The sequence below is a fragment of the Pygoscelis adeliae genome, unplaced genomic scaffold, assembly GCF_000699105.1.
Source record: "Pygoscelis adeliae isolate BGI_AS28 unplaced genomic scaffold, ASM69910v1 Scaffold178, whole genome shotgun sequence".
Classification (NCBI taxonomy): Eukaryota; Metazoa; Chordata; class Aves; order Sphenisciformes; family Spheniscidae; genus Pygoscelis; species Pygoscelis adeliae.
Window position 1 is genome coordinate 1,460,637 of NW_008825323.1, and position 21,928 is coordinate 1,482,564.

General features: G+C 38.4%; 1 protein-coding gene across 1 annotated transcript in view; it reads left to right on the forward strand.

Annotated features, from left to right (window-relative positions):
• Positions 1-21,928, forward strand: part of GPR98 (G protein-coupled receptor 98) — a 289,750-nt gene that overhangs the window by 187,610 nt on the left and 80,212 nt on the right. Inside the window, exons 83-84 of the mRNA XM_009330315.1 lie at positions 8,036-8,152; positions 14,813-14,991. Coding sequence (XP_009328590.1) covers positions 8,036-8,152; positions 14,813-14,991 — 296 coding nt within the window. The remainder of the gene's footprint in view (positions 1-8,035; positions 8,153-14,812; positions 14,992-21,928) is intronic.

A 21,928-nucleotide genomic window follows, 5' to 3' on the forward strand; every position in this document is an offset into this window, starting at 1 on the left:
GTTGTGGCCGAAGTGCAGGACCCGGCACTTGGCCTTGTTGAATCTCATCCAGTTGGCCTTGGCCCATCGATCCAGCCTGTCCAGGTCCCTCTGCAGAGCCTTCCTACCCTTGAGCAGATCAACACTGCTGCCCAACTTGGTGTCGTCTGCAAACTTACTGAGGGTGCACTCGATCCCGTCATCCAGATCATTGATAAAGATATTGAACAGAACTGGCCCCAAAACTGAGCCCTGGGGAACACCGCTCGTGACCGGCCGCCAACTGAATTGAACTCCATTCACCACAACTCTCTGGGCCCGGCCGTCCAGCCAGTTTTTGACCCAGCGATAGATTATGTGATATGGTTTGCCACAAAATGCAAGGAAAAAAATCTTATTTAAGTAAAAAAAAGAAGAATATTTTTTCTTCAAAGTATTCTGAATTCATCAGTTTCACTGCAGTTCTGTGAAGGGATGCCACGATGTTAACCATTTTGATACAGTACTGCCCCAACAAGTTCAAAACAGCTGGTGGAAGGTAAGATGCAGTCTTAAATCCAGAAGTAATTGGAATTGCTGATATTTTGGATGTCTATTTGGAATTATTGGCCTTTATCACTCTTGCAATGTTAAATGCAGAGAAACAAAGCTACCTGTTTGGTAAGTTCATGAAAATGCACACTGCCCAGTTTATAGTGGGTACCACTGCAAATGTGTGTAGTTCCTTGTGTATTCGGTCTGGGCTGGGATGGAGGTAACCTTCCCCACAGCAGCTGTCATAGTGCTGTGCTTTGTATTTTTATCTAGAACAGTGTTCCTAACACACCGATGTTTTGGCTATTGCTGAGCAGTGCTTGAACAGCATCAAGGCTGTCCCTCCAACCTCCCCCGTGTCACCGCCCGAAGGCCGGTAGGCTGGGGGTGGGCAAGAGGTTGGGACTTCTGACCCCAACTGACCAAAGGGATATTCCATACCATATGATGTCGTGTCGTACCCAGCAAAATAAGCTAAGAGAAAGGAGGATATTTAGATTTCTTCAAAGGCACTCTCAACTTTACCCATAGGTAAATTTTCCCATGCCAAATCTTGGATTTGATCGTACAGTGATGAAATAGTATATTATGCTATAAATAATACGTGAATTTTGGACATATGCTAATTGTCCAAAAACTGACTCAGTCCACTCTGGTCTGATGTATACAGTTAAGCTCATTACTCTTATCACAGAATCACCGAATGGTTGAACTTGGAAGGGACCTCTGCAGGCCACCTTGTCCAAACCCTCTGCTCAAGCAGGCCTACCCAGAGCCGGTTGCCCAGGAACGTACCTAGATCATTTTTTAGTATCTCCAAGTATGGAGGCTCCACGACCTCTCTGGGCAACCTGTGCCAGTGCTCGGTCACCCTCACAGTGAAAAAGTGTTTCCTGATGTTCAGAGGGAACCTCCCATGTTTCAGTTTGTGCCTCTTGCCTCTGGTCCTGTCACTGGGCACCACTGAACAGAGCCTGGGTCTCTCCTCTTTGCACCTTCCCTTCAGTTATTTATATTATTTACATTAATAAGATCCCCCCTGAGCCTTCTCTTCTCCAGGCTGAACAGTCCCAGCTCTCTCAGCCTTTCCTCATATGAGAGATGCTTCATCCCTTAATCATCTTGGTGGCCCTTCATTGGACTGTGTCCAGTATGTCTATGTCTCTCTTTTACTGGGAAGCCCAGAACTGGACACCGTACTCCAGGTGTGGCCTCACCAGTGCTGAGCAGAGGGGAAGGATCATGTCCCTCAACCTGCTGGCAACAGTCCTCCTAATGCAGCCCAGGATGCCATTAGCCAAGGGCACATTGCTGGTTTATGTTCAACTTGGTGTCCAGCAGGACCCCCAGGGCCTTTTCTGCCAAGCTGCTGTCCAGCTGGATAGCCACCAGCATGTGTTGGTACACATGGTCATTCCTTCTCAGGTGCAGGACTTTGCACTTCCCCTTGTTGAATTTCATGAGCTTCCTATCAGCCAGTTTCTCCAGCCTGTCTAAGTCCTTCTGGATGGCAGCATGACCTCTGGTGTATCAGCTGCTCCTCCCAGTTCGGTGTCATCTGCAAATGTGCTGAGGGTACACTCTGCCTCATCATCCAGGTCATTAATGAAGATGTTAAGCAGGACTGGATCCAATATTGACCTCTGTGGTACACCACTAGTCACGGGCCTCCAACTAGACTTTGCACCACTTATCGCTACCCTCTGGACCTGGCCATTCAGCCAGTTTTCAACCCACCTCACTGTCTGCTTATCCAGCCCATAAATCAACAGCTTGTCTGTGAGGATCTTATGGGAGAGAGTGTCAAAGGCCTTAGTGAAGTCCAGGTAGACAATATCCACTGCTCTTCCCTGATCTACCAAGCCAGTCACTTCATCATAGAAGCTTATCAAGTCGGTCAAGCATGACTTCCCCTTGGTGAAGCTATGCTGACTACTCCTGATGATTCCTCATCCTTAATGTGCCTGCAAATGGTTTCCAGGATTAGCTGCTCCATCACCTTCCCATGGATGGAGGTGAGGCTGACCAACCTGTAGTTGCCTCGGTCCTCCTTCTTGCCCTTCTTGAAGATGCAGATGACATTTGCTCTTCTTCAGTATTTGGGCACTTCTCCTAGTCACCATGATTGGTCAAAGATTACCAAGAGTGGTCTCACAATGACAGCTGCCAGCTCCCTCAGCACTCGTGGGTGCATCGCATCAGGCACCGTGGTCCAGTTTGTTTAAGTGTTCTCAGACCTGATCCTCTTTCACCAAGGGTACATCTTTCTTGCTCCAACCTTACCCCCTGGTCTCTGGGGCCTCGGATTCCTGAAGGATGGTCTTGCTAGAAAAGACAGGCAAAGAAGACGTTCAATACTTCCACCTTTTGGTTCAAAGTAGGGATAAGATTCATTTCCATGTGTCATGTGCTGTATCTTCATTTTTAAGTCCATCATATGGTAGCATTTCAGTACTTACCATGGCAAGCTGTAAGTACTACTACTCTGTATTCCACTTATTTATTCTTCATACACACTTCTTCTTGTTTAGGTTTCAGCCAACCTACTCCTCAGTTGGATATTGTTTACCTGATCAGTATGGAATTGCTTCAGTCTTCTGGTCTTTTCTTTTTCTCTTTTATACAATATTATACAGCTCTCACTTAGACTCATTGTTTTCTCTGTAAATTTCTGTAACAAGGCCAAGTTTAGCTCTACTAATTCTGAACTTAGATTTTAATAAATTCTTTTATCATTAGAAAGTTGATTGATTTCCTCACACCATGTGTAGTTGGCATCAGTGAATACACCATGTAGATTTGGTGGGTCACAATAATTGGCATTAATGAATATGATGTGTACATTTGGTTTGGTTGACAGTAATGTAATCTTCTTGTGTGGAATTTTCATCAAATATTTTTTTGTTATATAAATAGAGTAATGTAAAATTTCTGGTAAAAATTTGCAGTGAGGCAGGAAAAGTAAATATATTAACAAACAAACAAAATTAAAATCTTCACATTTTCAGAGAAGATAGTGATGTTAAAGATTACCATTGGGATAAAGGCAAGATGGTGAATAGAGTTAGTAGCATGGAGTGAAGGTTATGGCTACTGAGGCAGAAGGAGAACCCATTCATAGATTCATAGATGCATTCATAGGTTGGAACAGCCCAGGTCCCCATTCCTAACTTTGAAAATGCTGGCATGATACCTTGCAGGTCTTGCAGCAAGGTATCCTTTACTTCAGAGTGCTACTATGTGACTGGAAGATAATATATTAATGGTAATATATAGTAAATAAAAAATCTTGGCAACTGTAGGCCCATTAATTCAGCCTCGGAAGTATGTAAGACTTTAGAAGAAAATTCTATCAAAAGACATAGCAATAAATGAAGCAGAGAATAAGACTCCTGTGTGTTTATACTTATCGTGCCAGACTAGTCTGATAGTTTTCTTTGATGACATAAATGCAGTAAAATACATGATATGTCACATAATTAGTAAAATAATAATGCAGGAGGATTAGTTCAAGAACTCGGATGTGGGAAGACACAGAATAATGGGAAAAGACAGCTACGAGAGAGCGATGAATGAAGAGGGGTATTTCTCCGATTCTAAAGGACTAGTTTGTGGAACAGAAAATAACGTGCCCAGGAAAAATGCGCTGATGGCAGAAAGTAGAGAAGCACTGACACTACGAAGTGGTAGTGGGGTAGCGTATAGAAAGATGTGAATAGCTTTGAAGACTGAAGTCTGAAATACAAGGATATTTCCCTAGAACAAGGTAAAAAGTCATAACTTGTAGGCTAACAGCAAAACTTTAACTGTGTGGCAAGAGGTAGTCAGCTGGAAATGAGAAGAAAAACTGCGTGTACCAGATGATCACTGAGGTATTACCATGTATCAGAAGAAACATTTGCATAGTATATAGGGAGATAAGAAAACTATTGGGTAAGAATCTTGCAAGACCTCTGCAGCTCTTCTCCATCCAACCCTGAGTACGTGTTTTCACAAAGGACAGAATCCAAGTGACACCAGTATAGAGAAGGATGATGAAATTGGTACGCAAGCTGCAAAGACTGTTGCACAAGGACAGGCTTTCACACGTGTGAGTATACATTTCACAGTGCAGTACACAGGATTACTTGGAGAAACAAGATAAATTGATCCAGGCAGATGCTGTATTCACAGAGCTAAACTGCTTTTACTGTCCAGCCCAGCTTAGGCATCTCTACAGAGTACTGCACTGTGCAGCGGTCGGCTTATTTAACCTTGAAAAATGAAGCCTAAGGGAGAATACTACTGCTTTCCATGAATTCATGGTAGTGGAAGCCCCAAGGAGGAGGAAATCCTGTTTAACCTGAGAGGCTTCCAACAGAAGGAAAAATAGATATAAACTGACCATGAATAAATGCAGGCTGAAAACTAGGAGGCATCTCTTAAGTAGCAGAGGAGTGATGTTCTGAGACAGCCTATTGCTTGGAAACACCGGTACAAAAATATTCTTCATACAGGAATGTACAGTTTTGTAAATCATCTGGTTTTATTCATTTATAGTTTGGTGTTGATGACTTAGGTTGAATTAATTTCCTTCAAGTAATTGCTAGGTGATTGTCTTAGAGCTACAAAGGAATTGCAATATCCTTTGATTAATTAACTGAGTAAATGACTGTCAGATGGGAACCCCTTCAAAGATCTTTTTGCTCTTTAACAGAAGTGCATCTGTTTATCGTCTTTTATTTTTTAAACTTTGTTTTTTCATTTTGTCAAGAGGAACCTTGTGAGTGATACACTGTCACTGTAATTTTGAATGTGGCACAGAACTATCGCACACAAATTAACAAAAGTAGCAGCGGGCTACTTGAGTGACTTAAGTGTTATCCCTTACTTACATCATTTTGGGTCAAGGCTGATCACCTTGACAAGTACCAGGAAGAAGCATTATGTTATAATCTCGGCAAAGAACCAAATGATGGGTTACAAAGATTGTTTGAAAAGGGGTGTTTAAAATCATACGATCTCTGTAAAAAGAGCTCTGAACAATTGGTATCAAAAGGAACACATCCAATATATATTTTGTAATGTTCCAAGAGGGAAGAACTTACTCCAATATATGGTACATATTTTGCTTATTAAACTCATAGGTTCATTATTACAAAAGATTGCCCGCTACACTGAAGAACTAAGCAAAGTACAGAAGACTTGAGGCAGTTAGGTCTAATTTATTTGGAAGGTGCTTTTTTTGTACATTTCCCTAACCACCAGGTCTATTCACTGGCCTGCGCTCCGTGTGTTTCTACTGAATTGCAGTGCATTGCATTTTAAGCTGTAAGTGCCAAAGTAGCCAGCATTTGTCAGAACAGTGTAGCTAAACTAGTCTCTTCTCCCAACACTTCAAAATATGGTCTGCCATTTGTTTTTTGTGTTATAATCCAATTCTCATTTGTATCTTCTGCCCAAGATGCAAGATAACAATTATATGAAAATAATGTAGAAATGTTTCTTTGCCTCTTTTACCTTTTTAGCCTTTTTTTGTCTAAAACACTGTAATGCCACTAATTACAATGAATTTTTAGCTGAGTGATTACTTCAGCTGTATTGCTGTTTTACTTCTTCAACAAAAGTCAGTATCCATGAAAGGTATGCATTTTTAGCAGATATTTGGAGTCTTCACATTGTTTTGGTTGGAAAACTGTTGACATAGCAAGATACTTCTCCTTTTTGATATATAAAAAATTATTTTTCTTGAAACACAGGAAAAGGCTAGAAAAGATAGTTTCTTTGATTACAGATGCAAAATGCTTTCAAGCCAGAAAGTGCTAAAAACATGTTTCTAGGACTTGATCACTCTGCTTTTGTGTTTTCATCCCACTTTGTCTCTGTCTCTAGCCTAACAGTCTGTCCTTGACATATACCTAAACCTTCAGAGAATAGAAGGTGGTAAAGCCTCTCCACCCAGATGTGTGTTGTATTTTGGTTGTTGTAAGTAGGAGCATTTGCTCAAGTTTTAGGAAAAGTACTGCTGGTACTGGTTGAGCTAGCTGGTGCTACGGAGTTGTTTACACAAACATTTTTTGTGTTTATCCCTAATGGAAGGCAGCTATTGCACACATATTTCAATCGTGTTTAACACACTCCAGACAATGGCATTTGTTTTAGCAGCGTCAGGATTTGGCAAATAGCAGTCTATATTAAGCTGAGTGTTAACCTCTTAATAACTGAATGGTTATGTGGCCATGATTAGATTCCAGTTCCCAGCAGGACTGATGAACTCCACATAAAATACTAAAAGTGCATTTTTTCTTTTAGATAACAAAATGCATCTCATAATTGCTGTTAGTCCAGTTGTTGTCCAGTTGCTCATTCTTATTCTTGCATTTCATGGTGAGATAACATTGTTTATCTGTCAACATACAGACCCTGCATTTATAAGGATATTCTATAGTAAAGAGACTGTGTAAGAGTTATCCAATACCATACAAGTATTTTTCTTGTAAATACAATGTCCAGGTGTATGCCAAATCACTTCGTATAATTTAACTTCCTTCCCCACCCCATCTCCTGATTTTATATACATAAAATCAGGCTGCACAGTCCATGAATTGCTATTACTAAGAAGTCAATGGGCTGTTGGTCAAAATAATAGTATTCCTTGTAAAGGAAAGGAGAAGTCATCAGTTACTGCAGGTGTTCAGTAGGTAAATTGAGCCTTTCTTTATGTGAACACTTTAACTCTTTAATGAAGTCTGCTTGTAGAACTATTTCCTCTGTAAAGAAATTCACAGAAGACAGGTCTAAAAGTTTCTGGGTTGTGTTTTAATTTTAAATGCTATATTGAAATTGTTTAGCAGTGTTCATTGCAGTCAGAGTTGGAATACCTTTGTTCCTTAGATAATGCATTGGCTACTTATCCAGCCAATATATAGTCTTTTGACATTTGGCACGTCTGTGGAAAAAAACTTATATCTGCCTGATGAGTGTGAAATCCTGGTCTGCTCTTAGGCAACAGAAGAAATGCTTACTCCCTTTTCTCCACCTAAGATAACTAAGATTGCTATCTTATGTGATGGGGTGTAATATTGCTACATGCCTGACAGTCTGAAGACAGTAAATGCCTCTTGAGTTTGTTTGTTTACTTGATAAAATTTCTGGCCTTACTGAAATCAGAACATAATGTATCATTTTATTTTATGGAGGAAAATCTTCACCCTCAGTTACAAAACTGGTGTCTAATGTTACATGGCAATTAGTCTGAGTAACAATATTAAACAATAAATATTAAGTCTCTCTATAGTCTTTTCAGATATGGATGTAATGGATACTAAATTGTCTGCAAAAAGTTTAAAGCTAGTTTTGTGGCTGACAGTGTTAAAGGGTCACTTCTTTTGGGTGAATATTAAATGTCCAAGGTATCTCTCCTGAGTCTCTGGAATGGTAACTGTATATTTCACTTCCAAATTGAAGATTTTTTTTTCTCATTATTATTATCAAATTCATTTTGTTTAATTTCAATATGCATGTATTCATTTTTTCCCTGCAGATTTCATTTCTGGCCTCTGCTTACATGAGCCAACATCTCTCAGAGGAAAGCTGCTCTGCCCTTGCATCTGTTACCCATTACCTTTACCTCTGCCAGTTCAGCTGGATGCTTATTCAGGTTGGTCTCTCAGTCTTTTTCACCCCTTCCCCAAAACCTCTGTAAAACTGATACTTAGACTGTGTTTCTGTTATATCATAGTATATGTATCTCTGCAATTCAATGCTACTAGAGAGGCAGAACAATAGGTGGTCTTTATTAAACCTCCATTACAACTGTGTAAGAATTTCCACATCTCACTTCATCTTGTAGAAGTTACTGTCTCAAAACACTGAAGAACTATTTTTATTGGGGTTAATAGCTTTTCTAAACATCTCTTATTTGGTCTTTTGAAACAGTCTCTTACAGGTGAAATGTAAGTGTAAACTACACTGTGATTTTTTGAGTCAGTAGCATTTTAGTCATTAGACTTTTATGACAAACATACCTTCATAAGTTTGCATTAAAATAAGGAGTATATACATTCATAAATATTGCCAGGTTTTTCATAGAATCATAGAATCACAGAATCGTTTAGGTTGGAAAAGACCTTTAAGATCATCATCCAACTGTTAACCTGGCACTGCCAAGTCCACACGTAAACCATGTCCCTAAGCACCACATCTACACGTCTTTTCAATACCTCCAGGGATGCTGGCTCAACCACTTCCCTGGGCAGCCTGTTCCAATGTTTGACAACCCTTTTGGTGAAGAAATATTTCCTAATATCCCATCTAAACCTCCCCTGGTGCAACTTGAGGATGTTTCCTCTTGTCCTATTGCTTGTTACTTGGGAGAAGAGACCGACCCCCACCTCGCTACAACCTCCTTTCAGGGAGTTGTAGAGCGTGATAAGGTCTCCCCTCAGCCTCCTTCTCTCCAGGTTAAACAAGCCCAGTTCCCTCAGCTGCTCCTCATCAGACTTGTGCTCTAGACTCTTCACCAGCTTCGTTGCTCTTTTGACACATTATAGAATAGTAAATGGTGTAAAAAGCAATTGAACTAACGTGGGAGACCATGAACAATCAAATTTGTTATGGAAAATTACCGGTTGTAAGTTAGTCAGAATAACAAGCTGTGAGGTTGTTTGGAAAATACATTATCATGCCCTCATTCTAGAAATGTATATTTAGTACTAATGTGTGAATTATGCCATTTATTTGTCTGTTATTTTAATAGGATTTGTCCATAGCACATTTATTACAGCATACAGCTTTACATATGCAGCTCCAAACATTACCATACAAATCCTCCAATATGCAGGTTGTCAGACCAAACCAAGAATTGCAAATTAGGCTGTATCTAAATACAACTTTCTCTCCCAGTGACATTCATGTGGTATCTGGCATTTTCCTGGGATTATGTCAGGCTCACTTTCATTGGCAACCCTAACAGCGTCTCTAACAGCTCCACTGTGCTTGTTGGTCTTAGCAAGCTATAAGTAGATGGTCTGTCATGAACACGGCTGCTGCAACTGCTCGTAAAAATGGAGCAGAGAGATCTGAACTGCTCTGTCTCTAGTGAAACTAATACTCTTTTTATTCTTGTTGTTTTTCATGAATTTATACAGTTAGCAAGATTAAGTATTGTCTCTAGTGGATGTTAGTCTCTACTGTCTCAATACATAAATTTTTCTGCTGTACTTCTCCACCTAGTTTGGCTTATGACTTTCTCTTAGGTTAACTAACCTAAATTATTTTGTGAGCTGTAAATTATATTCTTCTTCACAGCTGCTCATTCACTTCATTCCTAAGTCGCTTCATATCTCTTGAACATTTACTATTTTGGACAGACAAAGTAATGCTTTTAAGTTGCTGTTTTACCGGGATATCTCATGTTTTGACTGCTCAGTGTTTGCTAGTGTTTCATCTTCCCATCCTACGTGTGTTACATCACATTAAGTTGCAAAATGATTCCTGTTTCGAGTGCTTGCTCTTCCAAGGATTAATCACTTATAATTGCAAAAAAATTTTACGACTGTTAACAGTTGGTCATTTTTATGGCTGTAGTTGAAATCCATTGTTATTTTTGTTGGACAGACTTGGGCCAGGTCCTAAGAACCTGCATGTCCCATTGCATTTAGTGGAGCCTCAGGCTTGTGTTAGTCATGAAGACTGTTCATGCAGATCTGAGGGGACAAAGGTGTTTAAGAGGGAATCCTTTATGGCCTGCTGAGTGATAGCTGCACGAGCTGCCAGGAGTAAAAGTCAGAGTGAAGGGGTTGCCCCTTTTGTAGGTGCAGGTCTTCAGCTGTGAATAATTAATTCCTGAAGTTTGAAAGACCCAAAAGGAAAGAAATAATCTGAAATGTAGATCAACCCAGCCCTCAGCTACAATTTACTCCTCCTGATTGAGAATAGGTCCCAAATTTATATTTCTCATTGCAGAGTGAGGAAGCAATCTGAGGGCGCTAAAGGAGTGCTGCAGACACCTCTGTGCTTGGACTGGTGCCCATGACAGTATTAGCAAAGCTTGTGGATGCAAGGGAAAACCAGACTGATTTGGGAAGTCTAGATGCTACTCCTGTCTAAATGACAGATTTAGGTGCCTGGGAAATTAATGTTCATATTTCTCAGCATGGTATACTTAATACACATGACTTGATTTGGAAGGCAGAATTAATAATGTATTTATACTTAAATGGGACTTAAATACCTCTGTCTGGGAAACAGCAAAAATATGCAAACAGGTTCTGTATCACTCATGCAGTCACTCTGCCCTCTGTGAGGCTCTATAGCGTAGTACATATGCTTGATCACTAACTCATTTTATACAAATCTGCTAGTGTCAGTCTTGATCACTGCATACAGAAGTGGGTGAATGTGGTAATCAAGTGCAAGCAGCGTGCAGATACGTGGAACTGAAACATCCAGAAAATCCAGACAATTTTAAGTGATCAAAAGGTGGTGGAGCAACATTTCCAGGCAACAAAAGTCTATAGGAAAACACAGATTTAGCAGTACGATTGGACCTATACAGAGTCAATTCTGTAGTCCACATCAAAGATCTTTACTTTCTAGACTCTAGGAAAACTTCCTTACCTTTTTGTCCTAATCTTTCCATCTTGGGCATATTGCTAGGTATAGTCATTATACTTCACATTTTATCATATTTTAATAGTGGTTACAACAACAAAATCTATAGCTTTGTATTCTAATTCTTTTTCCATTTTTAGCTTCTTGAATTTGTAGGCTTACATTCGATGTAAGTATTTGTACTACACGCACAGCTACTACCCACATATTGACTGAAATGCAGGAATGGAAACGACTTCAGAGATCACCTGGTCCATTTTCAGAGTCAGAACAAAGGCCACATCAAATCATCCTTGCTTGTCTGATTGTTCCTGTCCCTTTGTATTGCATTGTCTTGTTTCTTGGCTTTTATAGGGACATTTTTGTAAGTTGCAGAATGTTGATAACATTACCCAACTTTTTAAGGAGGAGGCTTTCTTGACTGCAGAGGGAAAGGAGTAAGCAAGGTGCAAATGACTCTTGGTGCCCACAGAGTGAGCTTAGCCTGAAATATTTGCCTTATTCTAATGTCTGAAATTCAGAAGTCTTCATCCTGGCAAATGTCCCTTCATACAAATGTACGTTGCTACAGCATAAGCCTGTATTTTCAAATGCAGTCTGCGCTTTTATCATAGGAGCACACACTAAGGATGCCTTTCTGTATTCTGTTGTTCTTCCCATGACAAATCTGTAGTATGACAACCATTTAACAGGAATAACAATTTTCTTCTTTTAGCATTTTCTACCTTGTTACCAAAAAAAAAGTTACAAAAAAAAGTTAAAAGCTGTCTTTTGAGGAAAAAATTAAAATTGAGTAGTTCTTAATTGCCAGTTCTGACATAGAGTAAAATTATGGCAAAAGGTGGACTCTTTGTACTTTTTTGAGCCATTGCTACAGTGGAGTAAATCAACAGCAAAAGTGGCAGTTCAATAAGCAAACCAGAGTGAATGTCATGAGCGTGCTGTCACCCATACCTGAATCCTCTTCCTTTGTGGATTTAATGGCACCTTAAATTTTCTATAAATTCATTGCAGACTTGTAAAACAAGTACTTATCTTACAATAAGTTTAATGCTTATTTTTAAGAATGATTTATGGACTACTTAAGAGCTTTGAAAAAGGAATTATATGAAAGCATGCAACCATTCTGAAAATGAAAGCTGTGGCCATTCCTAAAAAGAAGGAAGAAGGGAAATAGAAGTTTTCTCACTGAGTTGGGAAAGACTTTATTTAAAGTATTTTGCAGCTAATATTTACCAGATATCCACAGATTATCACTAAAGATAAATGACTGAATAAATAAAGAAATAAACAAAAGCACCCCAATTCAATTTAGGTAATCTCAATTAATTGTCTCATTCTAAAAGAAAAAAGCTTCACTGAAGTTCGCATTGTCTCATTAGAGTGTTTTTTGAATTCATAATTGTTTTGCATTCTACATCAGAACAATCACAACTTGTACATTTGTTCTTCTACCTGAGCACCTGGGAAATGGACTGTACATTTTATTCTTCTGTAGAACTGGTTATTGTTGTAGCATGGCAACAGGAAAGGATTTGCTAAAATTAGGTCCACTATTTGTATTTCATTGATTAAATTTTTGAACATCAAAAGGGGTTGAAGACGAAAACTTATTTCAAGATAGAAATGTCACTGTGCAGGAAATAGTGAACTATCCAAACCCGTTTACATCTTTGCAGCAGCACTGGTGTTAAAGTGTTCTTCTGTGATAAATGAGGTGAGATAGGTAAATATGGCTAAGCAAACACAGAGCAAGGACATGAGGTACGATTTGTTAGACAGCAGTCTCAGCTGGATGAGTGAGAACAATGTTCACCAGATTGTCAGAATTAGTAGAACCAACAATCCCTGAGCATAATGGCATAAATCAGTTCAAGGATTTTGCTGTCTGGAAATGCTCGCAGTGAAGCACAGCCGAGTCAGGACTACAAGGGCATGTAATTTTGAAGAATGTTTATTGGCATAAGGTGACAAACAGAATCTTGAATGGGTTTTCAATCCCATGTAAAAGTTAAAAGATCAAAGGACACTGTATGATAAAAACCAAATCTTTCCACAAACTGTGGATTTTTTTTCCAAATACCAATTTTCATCTGTTTAATGTTTTCTTCCTGTGAATGTTCAACATGGAATTAATAGTTCTTCTGTGTTCTTTCAACCTACACAGGACAGTTAGAATGATGTGGTAGGATTTTCCTGTGTTCTTTTAAGGAAAATAAACTTTGCCTTTGTTCACATAGCACCAATCACCAAATGAAAATATAAAAGGCCATAATAATTACTATATAATTGATACAACTACATACACTGGACATATTTATAAAATGTAATTCTCTAAGGGACCATTTCAAATGCTTACTAAACTAATAATTTTTTTTGAAAACAAGTTAGCATATGCAATGTACTTTATGAAGTATTGTATATTCATGCTATATAAATCACAAAATAAAACCTGTAATGATAATTAACTGATGAGACTTACATAAGGAATCCACAAACCACTAATTAAGTACTTGATTGTGAAAATTCAGTCTGCCTGAACAAACTGGTAGACGAACCCTTGGCTGATGGGAATCCGCAAAATTTCACGAACATAAATAATCACTTTGCGATTGTCTTGTCACTGTATAGGGATTTGACCTATCCTAACAATAGACAGCTGCAAATTAAGCATATAAATCAACATTATTGTATGAAATCCCTGTGTGGACAATGGAGAGAGATGAGTATGATTGGGTAAGGATCAATGAGTGTCTGAAGATGTCTGTCCTCTCTCCATTGACTTGTCAAGACAGGCTAGAGGCACAAGCTTGACTTAGATGCCCTCTAGACAGAAAAAGACAAAATTAATCCTTTATTCACCCCATGTAAAAGGCCAGAAATAATTATATAACATGCAGAGCTGTAGCTGGTATAATATGTTTGAAGTAGAGGAAGTGAAGAAATATTTTGCAAAACATGTTTTTATTGTGGATAGTTTAGGTGTTTATTAGAAAGTAGTAACGTGTGTAGGTTTGCATAAAAAATGCTCAGTACATAGGAAAGCGTTTTTACTCTTAACCTCTTAAAGCACATGCAAAGATCCAAGCAAAACTCCAAGCATTTTATTTTACTTGAAGTGTTTCCTTACTCATACTACCACTACTTTCAAGAGATTTCAACTATTCCACTTCTTCATTTTGATTCATATATGGTTTTAAATTCTTAGTTATGCCATTCGGTGATGAGTTGATCACAAGACACATTGGTGTAGAGATGCATGTGAATTTACATTCACTTTTTTGCATTTTTTTATCAAACTCTTATCAATTCTATAAAAGATTCAATACAGATCAGATTTAGCAACATTAGTTGTCAGTCTTTTCTGTGAAGGTATGGAAATCCAAGAAGCAAGCTACTTTTGTACCACAAAGCTATTTTTGCACTGCAAAAATACTGTTTTCTACTAAACAGGGTGTCCTTCCTCTCTGATAGTCTGATTCCAATTCTAACAGTTATATAAATAAGCATCCTTCTTCTATAATCAGTCTCTTTTGATTACTTAAGAGAAGAAAATGAGAACAAAATATTTATGTCAAAAAATGTTTGTATATACATATATGCTGGGACAGAAATATGCTGTATTGTGAGTTTCAGAATGATTTGGTTTTTGGGATAGCTAATCATCCACAAAGTCTACTGATTAATATTCTGCATTATTCTTCAGGCTGTTAATTTCTGGTACGTCCTGGTGATGAATGATGAACACACAGAGCGGCGCTATCTGCTTTACTTCCTTTTGAGTTGGGGGCTTCCAGCTTTTGTTGTGATCCTGCTTTTAATTATCCTGAGAGGAATCTATCATCACAGCACAGCACAGATTTATGGCCTCGTCTACAGTGATCTGTAAGTTTTCCTTTAAAAAAGCATGAGCTAGCTATTGTACTCTCTATATTGTTTTATATTTAATTTGCTTGCACATAGAGAAGGGGACATGCATACCGCCAAATGCAGTAAGGGGCAGGGGGATTCCTCATTTGGTGGAGATGAAGCAAGCATGTCGCCCATATGCAATGCAGCACTTTCCGTCCAATTGGGCTTTGCTACAGTTTCTCCACAGCTCCATCCTGGGCTGAGCATTGGCAGAGCCAGCTCGACCATGTCTGCTTTGTGGGTAAATTATTTATTCTTTTCTGAGTCTGTGCAATTCCAGGGTAAAGGATAGAAATGGCTACTGCTGCAGAAGTGAGCAGAAGAGTGTGTTTTTCTTCCATTTAATTTCTGTGTTTAAAAAAAACACAACATGAAACCAAGCCTTAACCCCCCCGTCTCTTAGATTATTAAATATATTCTCTGCTAAACAATGTTGCTACATTAACATGTCAAATATCTTTCCTGAAGTGTTTCTCTTGGAATACGGAATATGTTATATTCCAAACTGTTCCCAGTTTGAGCATTGCTGTAATGCCAATAATTAACACAGCCCTTTCAAAGCTATGTATGACCTCAGAAAACTGTCCTAATTAAAACAATACATCTTCATAGAACTTGAGACATTCAAGTGGAAAGATACATAAATATTTTTGTTCTCCTTCCCTACCTCTTTTATTCTGGCCCCTTTTCTGGCAAAGCTGATCTATGATAATATCTATTCTAGGATATGAGGCTATTATGCTTATTCACTTTGTGTCATAATTACATACTTCATGCACAGGAAAGAGTAAACACACAATTTCTTTTTAAAATAATAGAAGAATGTACAAATTATTTTTATGAAAACTTCTTATGAGGATGCTTGCAGAGTGGACCCAAACCAGGAGAATATCCATCTGTCTTTAATAAAAGAGGAAGATACAGTGTGCATCATTCCATTATAACTGAACAAAATTCAGTACAGCGTTTTTTTGTCATACAAAGGGAATTACTGTGAGAAGTAGATACTGGAATTCAATATCTGTTTGTTTGAGTATATGCGTATACATATATATGTGCACTTATAAATATTACTTGTATATACATATATATGTGTACAGTGCATGATAAGCAGGGATACCTGATTTAGATCTACATGAGCTACACTGGGTACTACAAGCGGTCTAGCCTTGTTAGCCAAGGTTTAGTCCCACATTAATAGACACCACCTCTCAACTCAAAAGGGTATCTGAGGTCCACAATAGCAGACCATTTCCGATATTCACACTACATCAGGGAGTGCTGCATGGATCTATACCATCCCATACACATAGATATTTATTCGCAGAACATGGTGAACAAGAGTGTTGTATTTTTCTTCATGGTAAAATGCTTCTCTATGCATAGTAAACACAAGAAATGTGTGTAGCATAATCAAGTCTTCTGATTGCAATCAGACAGTGCAATAGGCTGATGGTATCATTATGCAGTGAACCACAGTTTCACAGTTGTTTTCTTTTGATGTCCATGTCTTATTCTTTCAAAAACAAGGAAAAATCCCTACATCCTGATAAAATTATTAAGTGGAGGAAAATTACTCGTCCAACTCATTTCCCCAGATCAAATATAAAACTTTTCCAGCATCTTATTAAAGTGGGCAAATGCCAGAAATCATCCCAAGCTTAGTGAGTGTGCCGCTTATTCCAGCTCAGTCAATGTGAACATTGTAAGGAGATATCTGCAAGGATTTTCATAAATAGCATTGATGCTAATTCCTAATTTGAAAAACACTTTAAAAGTTGCTCTTAAATATACAAAAAGGACTTTCAAAGCCAGAATGTAGGGAAGAGGACAGATTGAACTACATCACTTGGTTTGTTTTCTCCAAACCAGGATGTAGTAGTGGAAAAAGTAACAAGGAGATTTCCAAAGTCAAGGTCATTACATACTAACTTCAGAATCAGCCTCAGAAATAGTTTGAGAACAATGGTGTGCAGGTAAGGACCTCATTCTATGTGAGAGCTGGAAGAGTGGTTAAAGTAATAAAAGCAGTGAAGCCTGTTATCTCAGCTCTCTCCTAAGTGATACCTCCTTCAGGCAACTGATTTTTGCATTACTGTGGTGTCTGACCAACTGTTTTGTTCCTAACCAGAATGCCATGGGCACAATTAATAGCCAACAGGATGGCTATGCTGAACCAACTTCATTTTATTCTTGTACTGAACAAAAAATTATTTGAGCTGTGTTGGATTTTGTACTTCAAAAGAAGTATTATGACAAGGTCATCCTTCAGATATGACAAATTCTACACAGAAATGCATATATTTTGTACAATAACTCCCATAACATGTCACAGTATAAATTAGCAGGCTGCTATGGTGATAACAGTAGTATACATATTGGTGATTATTTTCATAATTCGTGGATTTTATGTATGGCATGAACAGTGCACTCTTTGGCATTATGTGAATTTTTTTATGATACTGGTAAATTTGCTGTATCAATGCCACCAAGTAGCACAATTTTTTTCAGATCATAGCTCAATGATGTGTGAAAGAGCTAACTGCCGAGAAAGGGCTCTTTTACTCCTCCCTTTGCTAATTTCCCTATTGCTCAGCTGGAGGTGAAAGGCTGTTTGAATAGGACTCGAAAAGTTGGCAATGAAAGGCATATCAGCATACTTGAATGCAAGAAGTAGTAAGATGGGTATTTGCCTAGGATGGGTTTGAATGGTGGAAGAGCAGTCTATCTGGATAGCTGTAAAGAAAAATGTGGAGGTTCTATGAATATCTGATACAATACCTTTACTAAGGAAAGTAATAAGATTTGATCCCCTCTTAAAAATATGCATTAGTTCTCTTGTCTTCTTTTAAAAAAGAATAACAAGTTATTTCAGATGCAGGTGTCTATAACTGCACCTCTGCTTAATTTCTGTGTGTAATAAGTGCTGGCTCAATCATGTCATGAAACTTCAAAGTGGGGGCATTCTCTGTGTGCAGCTGACTTGTAGAATCATAGAATAGTTTGGGTTGGAAGGGACCTCTAAAGGTCATCTAGTCCAACCCCCCTGCCGTGGGCAGGGACAATGCCCCTTGTAGAAGGGACTTAGATAGGCATTTGCCGTCTATCCTGTTTTTTACTTTTTGTGTTATGGTAAAAGTCTTACATGAAGGTTTGTCAATGTTTGCAAATGAAATCTCTAATGTGTCTCTAAATTTCAAGTATATTGTCTACCCTGCTCTCTAGTAACCATGCTCTAAAATGTATATCCTTGCTTAAGAATTGCCATGATGGCTGAGACATTAGTGTTTTTTAGTGATAAGAGGCAGGTGCCAGCTCCTTTCAAGTGGCTAATAACTGAAATTTGAATTAAGCTCTGAACTAGATGGTTTAAAATCACTCTAAAAAAAAATGTTATCCTTCTATATTTCTGAGTCTTTATGTCATACAGACAATTTTCCAACCCTTGTTTGAATTTGCTGCAATCTCTGTCTAAAATATCTCTGTCTAAAATATCTGAGGACATAAATTCTACTGTTTAGGTACGTGCTGTTTTAGAAAAGTATTTCCTTTTGTCATTTCTTATTACATTGAATGTCACCGTGACTTTGTGTTGTGACATAAGTAGAAACCTCAGGATAACCTTTCTCTTAAAATTGTTTTTTTTTCTTATCTCCTATCTGATTGTCTCTTTCAGGATTATAAACCGAACCCATAATTTGTGTTTCTTCACAGGAATTGTTAATGCCCTTGCACACTTTAACACCTTTCTTCTCCATTTGAGAAGACTTTTTCCTATTGAATAAGAAAAACTTATGAACAGATGAGTTCACAAGACAAGAGTTCAGCTTAAAATCAAATTCTAAAGCTCACTGTGGTTCCCAAACTTCAGACAGTTCAGCATTTGCTGTTGTCCTGGTATATATAGCTAATCAGTCATGGCCTCATTTCTGAAAATCTTTTAGCTAATGTTCTCAAAGTGAGTTTAATCTTAGCAATACGTTTAAAGTGAGTAGTGTATTTCTAATAGGTCTCTTAAAGTACAAAGACACAGTTCACGTGGTATGGTGGAAAACATATGAAGGCAAATTGAAACTGTAGATATTGGCCAAGAGAGATGTAAAGTGCAATGGAGAGGTGAGGAGAGAAATGTGAAGAATTACATAAAATCTAGCTCCCACCAGTTTCATCCCAGTCTCATTGATGGTTACTGTGAAGAAAAACGTCAGCAATATATGTCTACCATGTATCTTTAGAGGGATTGCATCACAGGTGATTTACAGACTGCAGACAGTTCTGGAAACCAATGCGGGTATAGATATAAAACCTCAAACTGGTGAACGACTTGAGACTAGCAACAAATCAATCATCTTTTATGGAAGAAGCTGGGTTTGGGTGCATGACACTTTATAACTCTCTTACACTTACAAAACAAAGAAGCAAGCAAAAGAACTTCTAAAATGGGAATCCTTGACAATAAAGTAGCATTCTAATTTCTCACATAATCCTGAAAATTTAGTTGTCCACACTTGCATACAAGTAAAAATTTCAATAACCTTTGAAGTCAGTGGAACCACACCCATTCATAGGGTTTTGCCTTAACTCATCTGTTTCTAAGATCAGAGGCCAGAATTATTTAATTACAAGTATCAGTTTTTGTTCACAAACATGAGTTTAGAGGTTAATTATGCTACATTCACTGGACTTGTACCCAAGAGATTGTCCAGAGCTATAATAGAAGTTATAAAAAAAAGGTACTACTCTAAAATGGGCCAGAATTACAGCTCAGAGGAGCTTGAACTTTTAACTCACTTGGGTGGTTTGAAAACTCTTACCTACAATAGCATTAAAGTATGTTTTTTATAAACTTGGGAAGTTCTCTTAGCTTTAAGCTTTGAGTCTGACTAGATCTTCTTCTTGAAACTGAACTCCCCTAAGAAGGCCAAAGGACTGTTTTTATTAGAGTATAAACTAAAACAAGTAACCTTTGAAAAGGAGAAAACGGGAAGTGATTAGACATGACAGAATACAAATTTAAAAGTTTATAAACAAGTATCTCCCTGCCCACTGTGTCCTTGCAAAAGCTGGTCAAGCTGGTTTTCAAGCATGGCTTTTGTCAAGCTTTAGCCTATCTTTTTTAATTAAAGCAAACTGTATAGTTTCCTGTAGTTCCCAGAATGGTTTTTTTGGTCATTTCTGAGACATGGCTGTCTGCTCCTTGCACTTTTTAGAGCTCTTTTCCCTCTGCCTATCCCTCCGGTTTCTGGAAGTGTCTCTTTTTTAGCAAGATCATTTATTTGCCCAAGGGAAGAATGATCTCACCTCTCAGGAGGTCCCACGTAATTCATTCGTTTTCCTCTTTAAAATCCCCTGTGGCAAATAAACTGAGCACAGAAGAACCACATGAACCACTGCAATACTTTAAAATTATAGAAGTATCCGTGTATGTGGTTTCAGTGATAGCGATATGATAACATCTCACAGCAGAAAAAGGCCAAGCTAAACGTTCTCACAAATATATCTTCTTTGTATCACATCATCTGCCATAATGATATCTATGAGAAATAATGAAAAAAGATTGTCCAGCAAAATTCCTTTCTAGAGTAAAACAAACACTTCTATCTCCTCTACAGTCTAGACCAAGGCAGAGATTTTTCCAGCAGTCACTGGATCTGTGACTATGCAGCCACATCCAGGGGACAGGAGAACACAAGGCTACAGAAAGCTGGAAATGATGAACTTCTTCCTGTGACTGAGTTACGACTACTCCTGTTACTCACATTGCAGTTTCTCTGAATCAAGCTCTTACACATGGGCACGGCATGGGGCACAAATTAATGTCTAGGAGCCGTGGCCAACATTATCTGGAAAAGAAAATTCACAGAAAATGCGTTCCAGTACCAGGTGCATAGCAATGGGTCAAGGGCACTTTGTGTATCCTCACATGAGAGGAAGTCAGACCTGGATTTCAGACAAAACAAGCAGTGCAGTTGCTGTCTGAACGCTCAGTTTCCTTGAGCGAGTCATGCCCTGCTGGGTTGTAACCCAAACTAGTGATAAAATAGAAGCATGGAGATAACTCATGCTCTGAGATACTGAGTCTTAATTGTTGGTTTATTTAACACTTGTATGCTGAGAGCTGTACAATGCACAAAAATAGAGATAGTGTACACTTCCAAAGACACTTTCATGTGGTGAACCACAAATGCTAGCAGGGTAGCAGGGTTCACATCACTTGAGAGTGCAGTGAAGAAGTGGAAGGCTTGAAAGAAGCACAAACCTGTAAATGATTATGCCCTGCTTGTATATTTGGTGTTATACAAAGTATGTAAAAGTTGCGCGTGACGAGAAATGTTTACTTTAAAGCCTTGCCAGGACTGGAAGTTTGAACGATAAGGCCCACCAAAGATTTCTTAAATAAAGAAGTTTTAACTCACAGGGGTAGGTGGGAGGATGGGGACAGTCTAAGATCAGGGCTCAACCTGAACAAAAACATAACACATAATAATTCGTGATGTGTTGTCTAAGTACTTCTCCAAGGTTCATTTGTTTTGATGCTGTTGTAAGGATAAAATCTTCCTGAAGCACCTTTCCAGACACTACTTTTCATTAAGTTTTATTTCAAGGACTACAGCCCCTGCAACTTCTAATTATTTACTGGCTGCACTTATAAGGAGGACCCCATAAACCTTAATTATTTGTTACAGATGGAGTCATGCTTTCTCTCTAACTGAACACCTGCCAGGCTGGTGCACTGACACTTAACCCAGTCAGACAAAATACTGGACAGGTCTCACCAAGGTGGATGACTCTTTCACTGCTGGCACGAGTTCTGGGCACGGATCCCTGGCTTGCTAGCTGTTCCCTAAAATGGAGCCCTGCTTTCTTAAACCTAAGGACTTGTGCCACTACCAGTAACAGGAATTTTTTA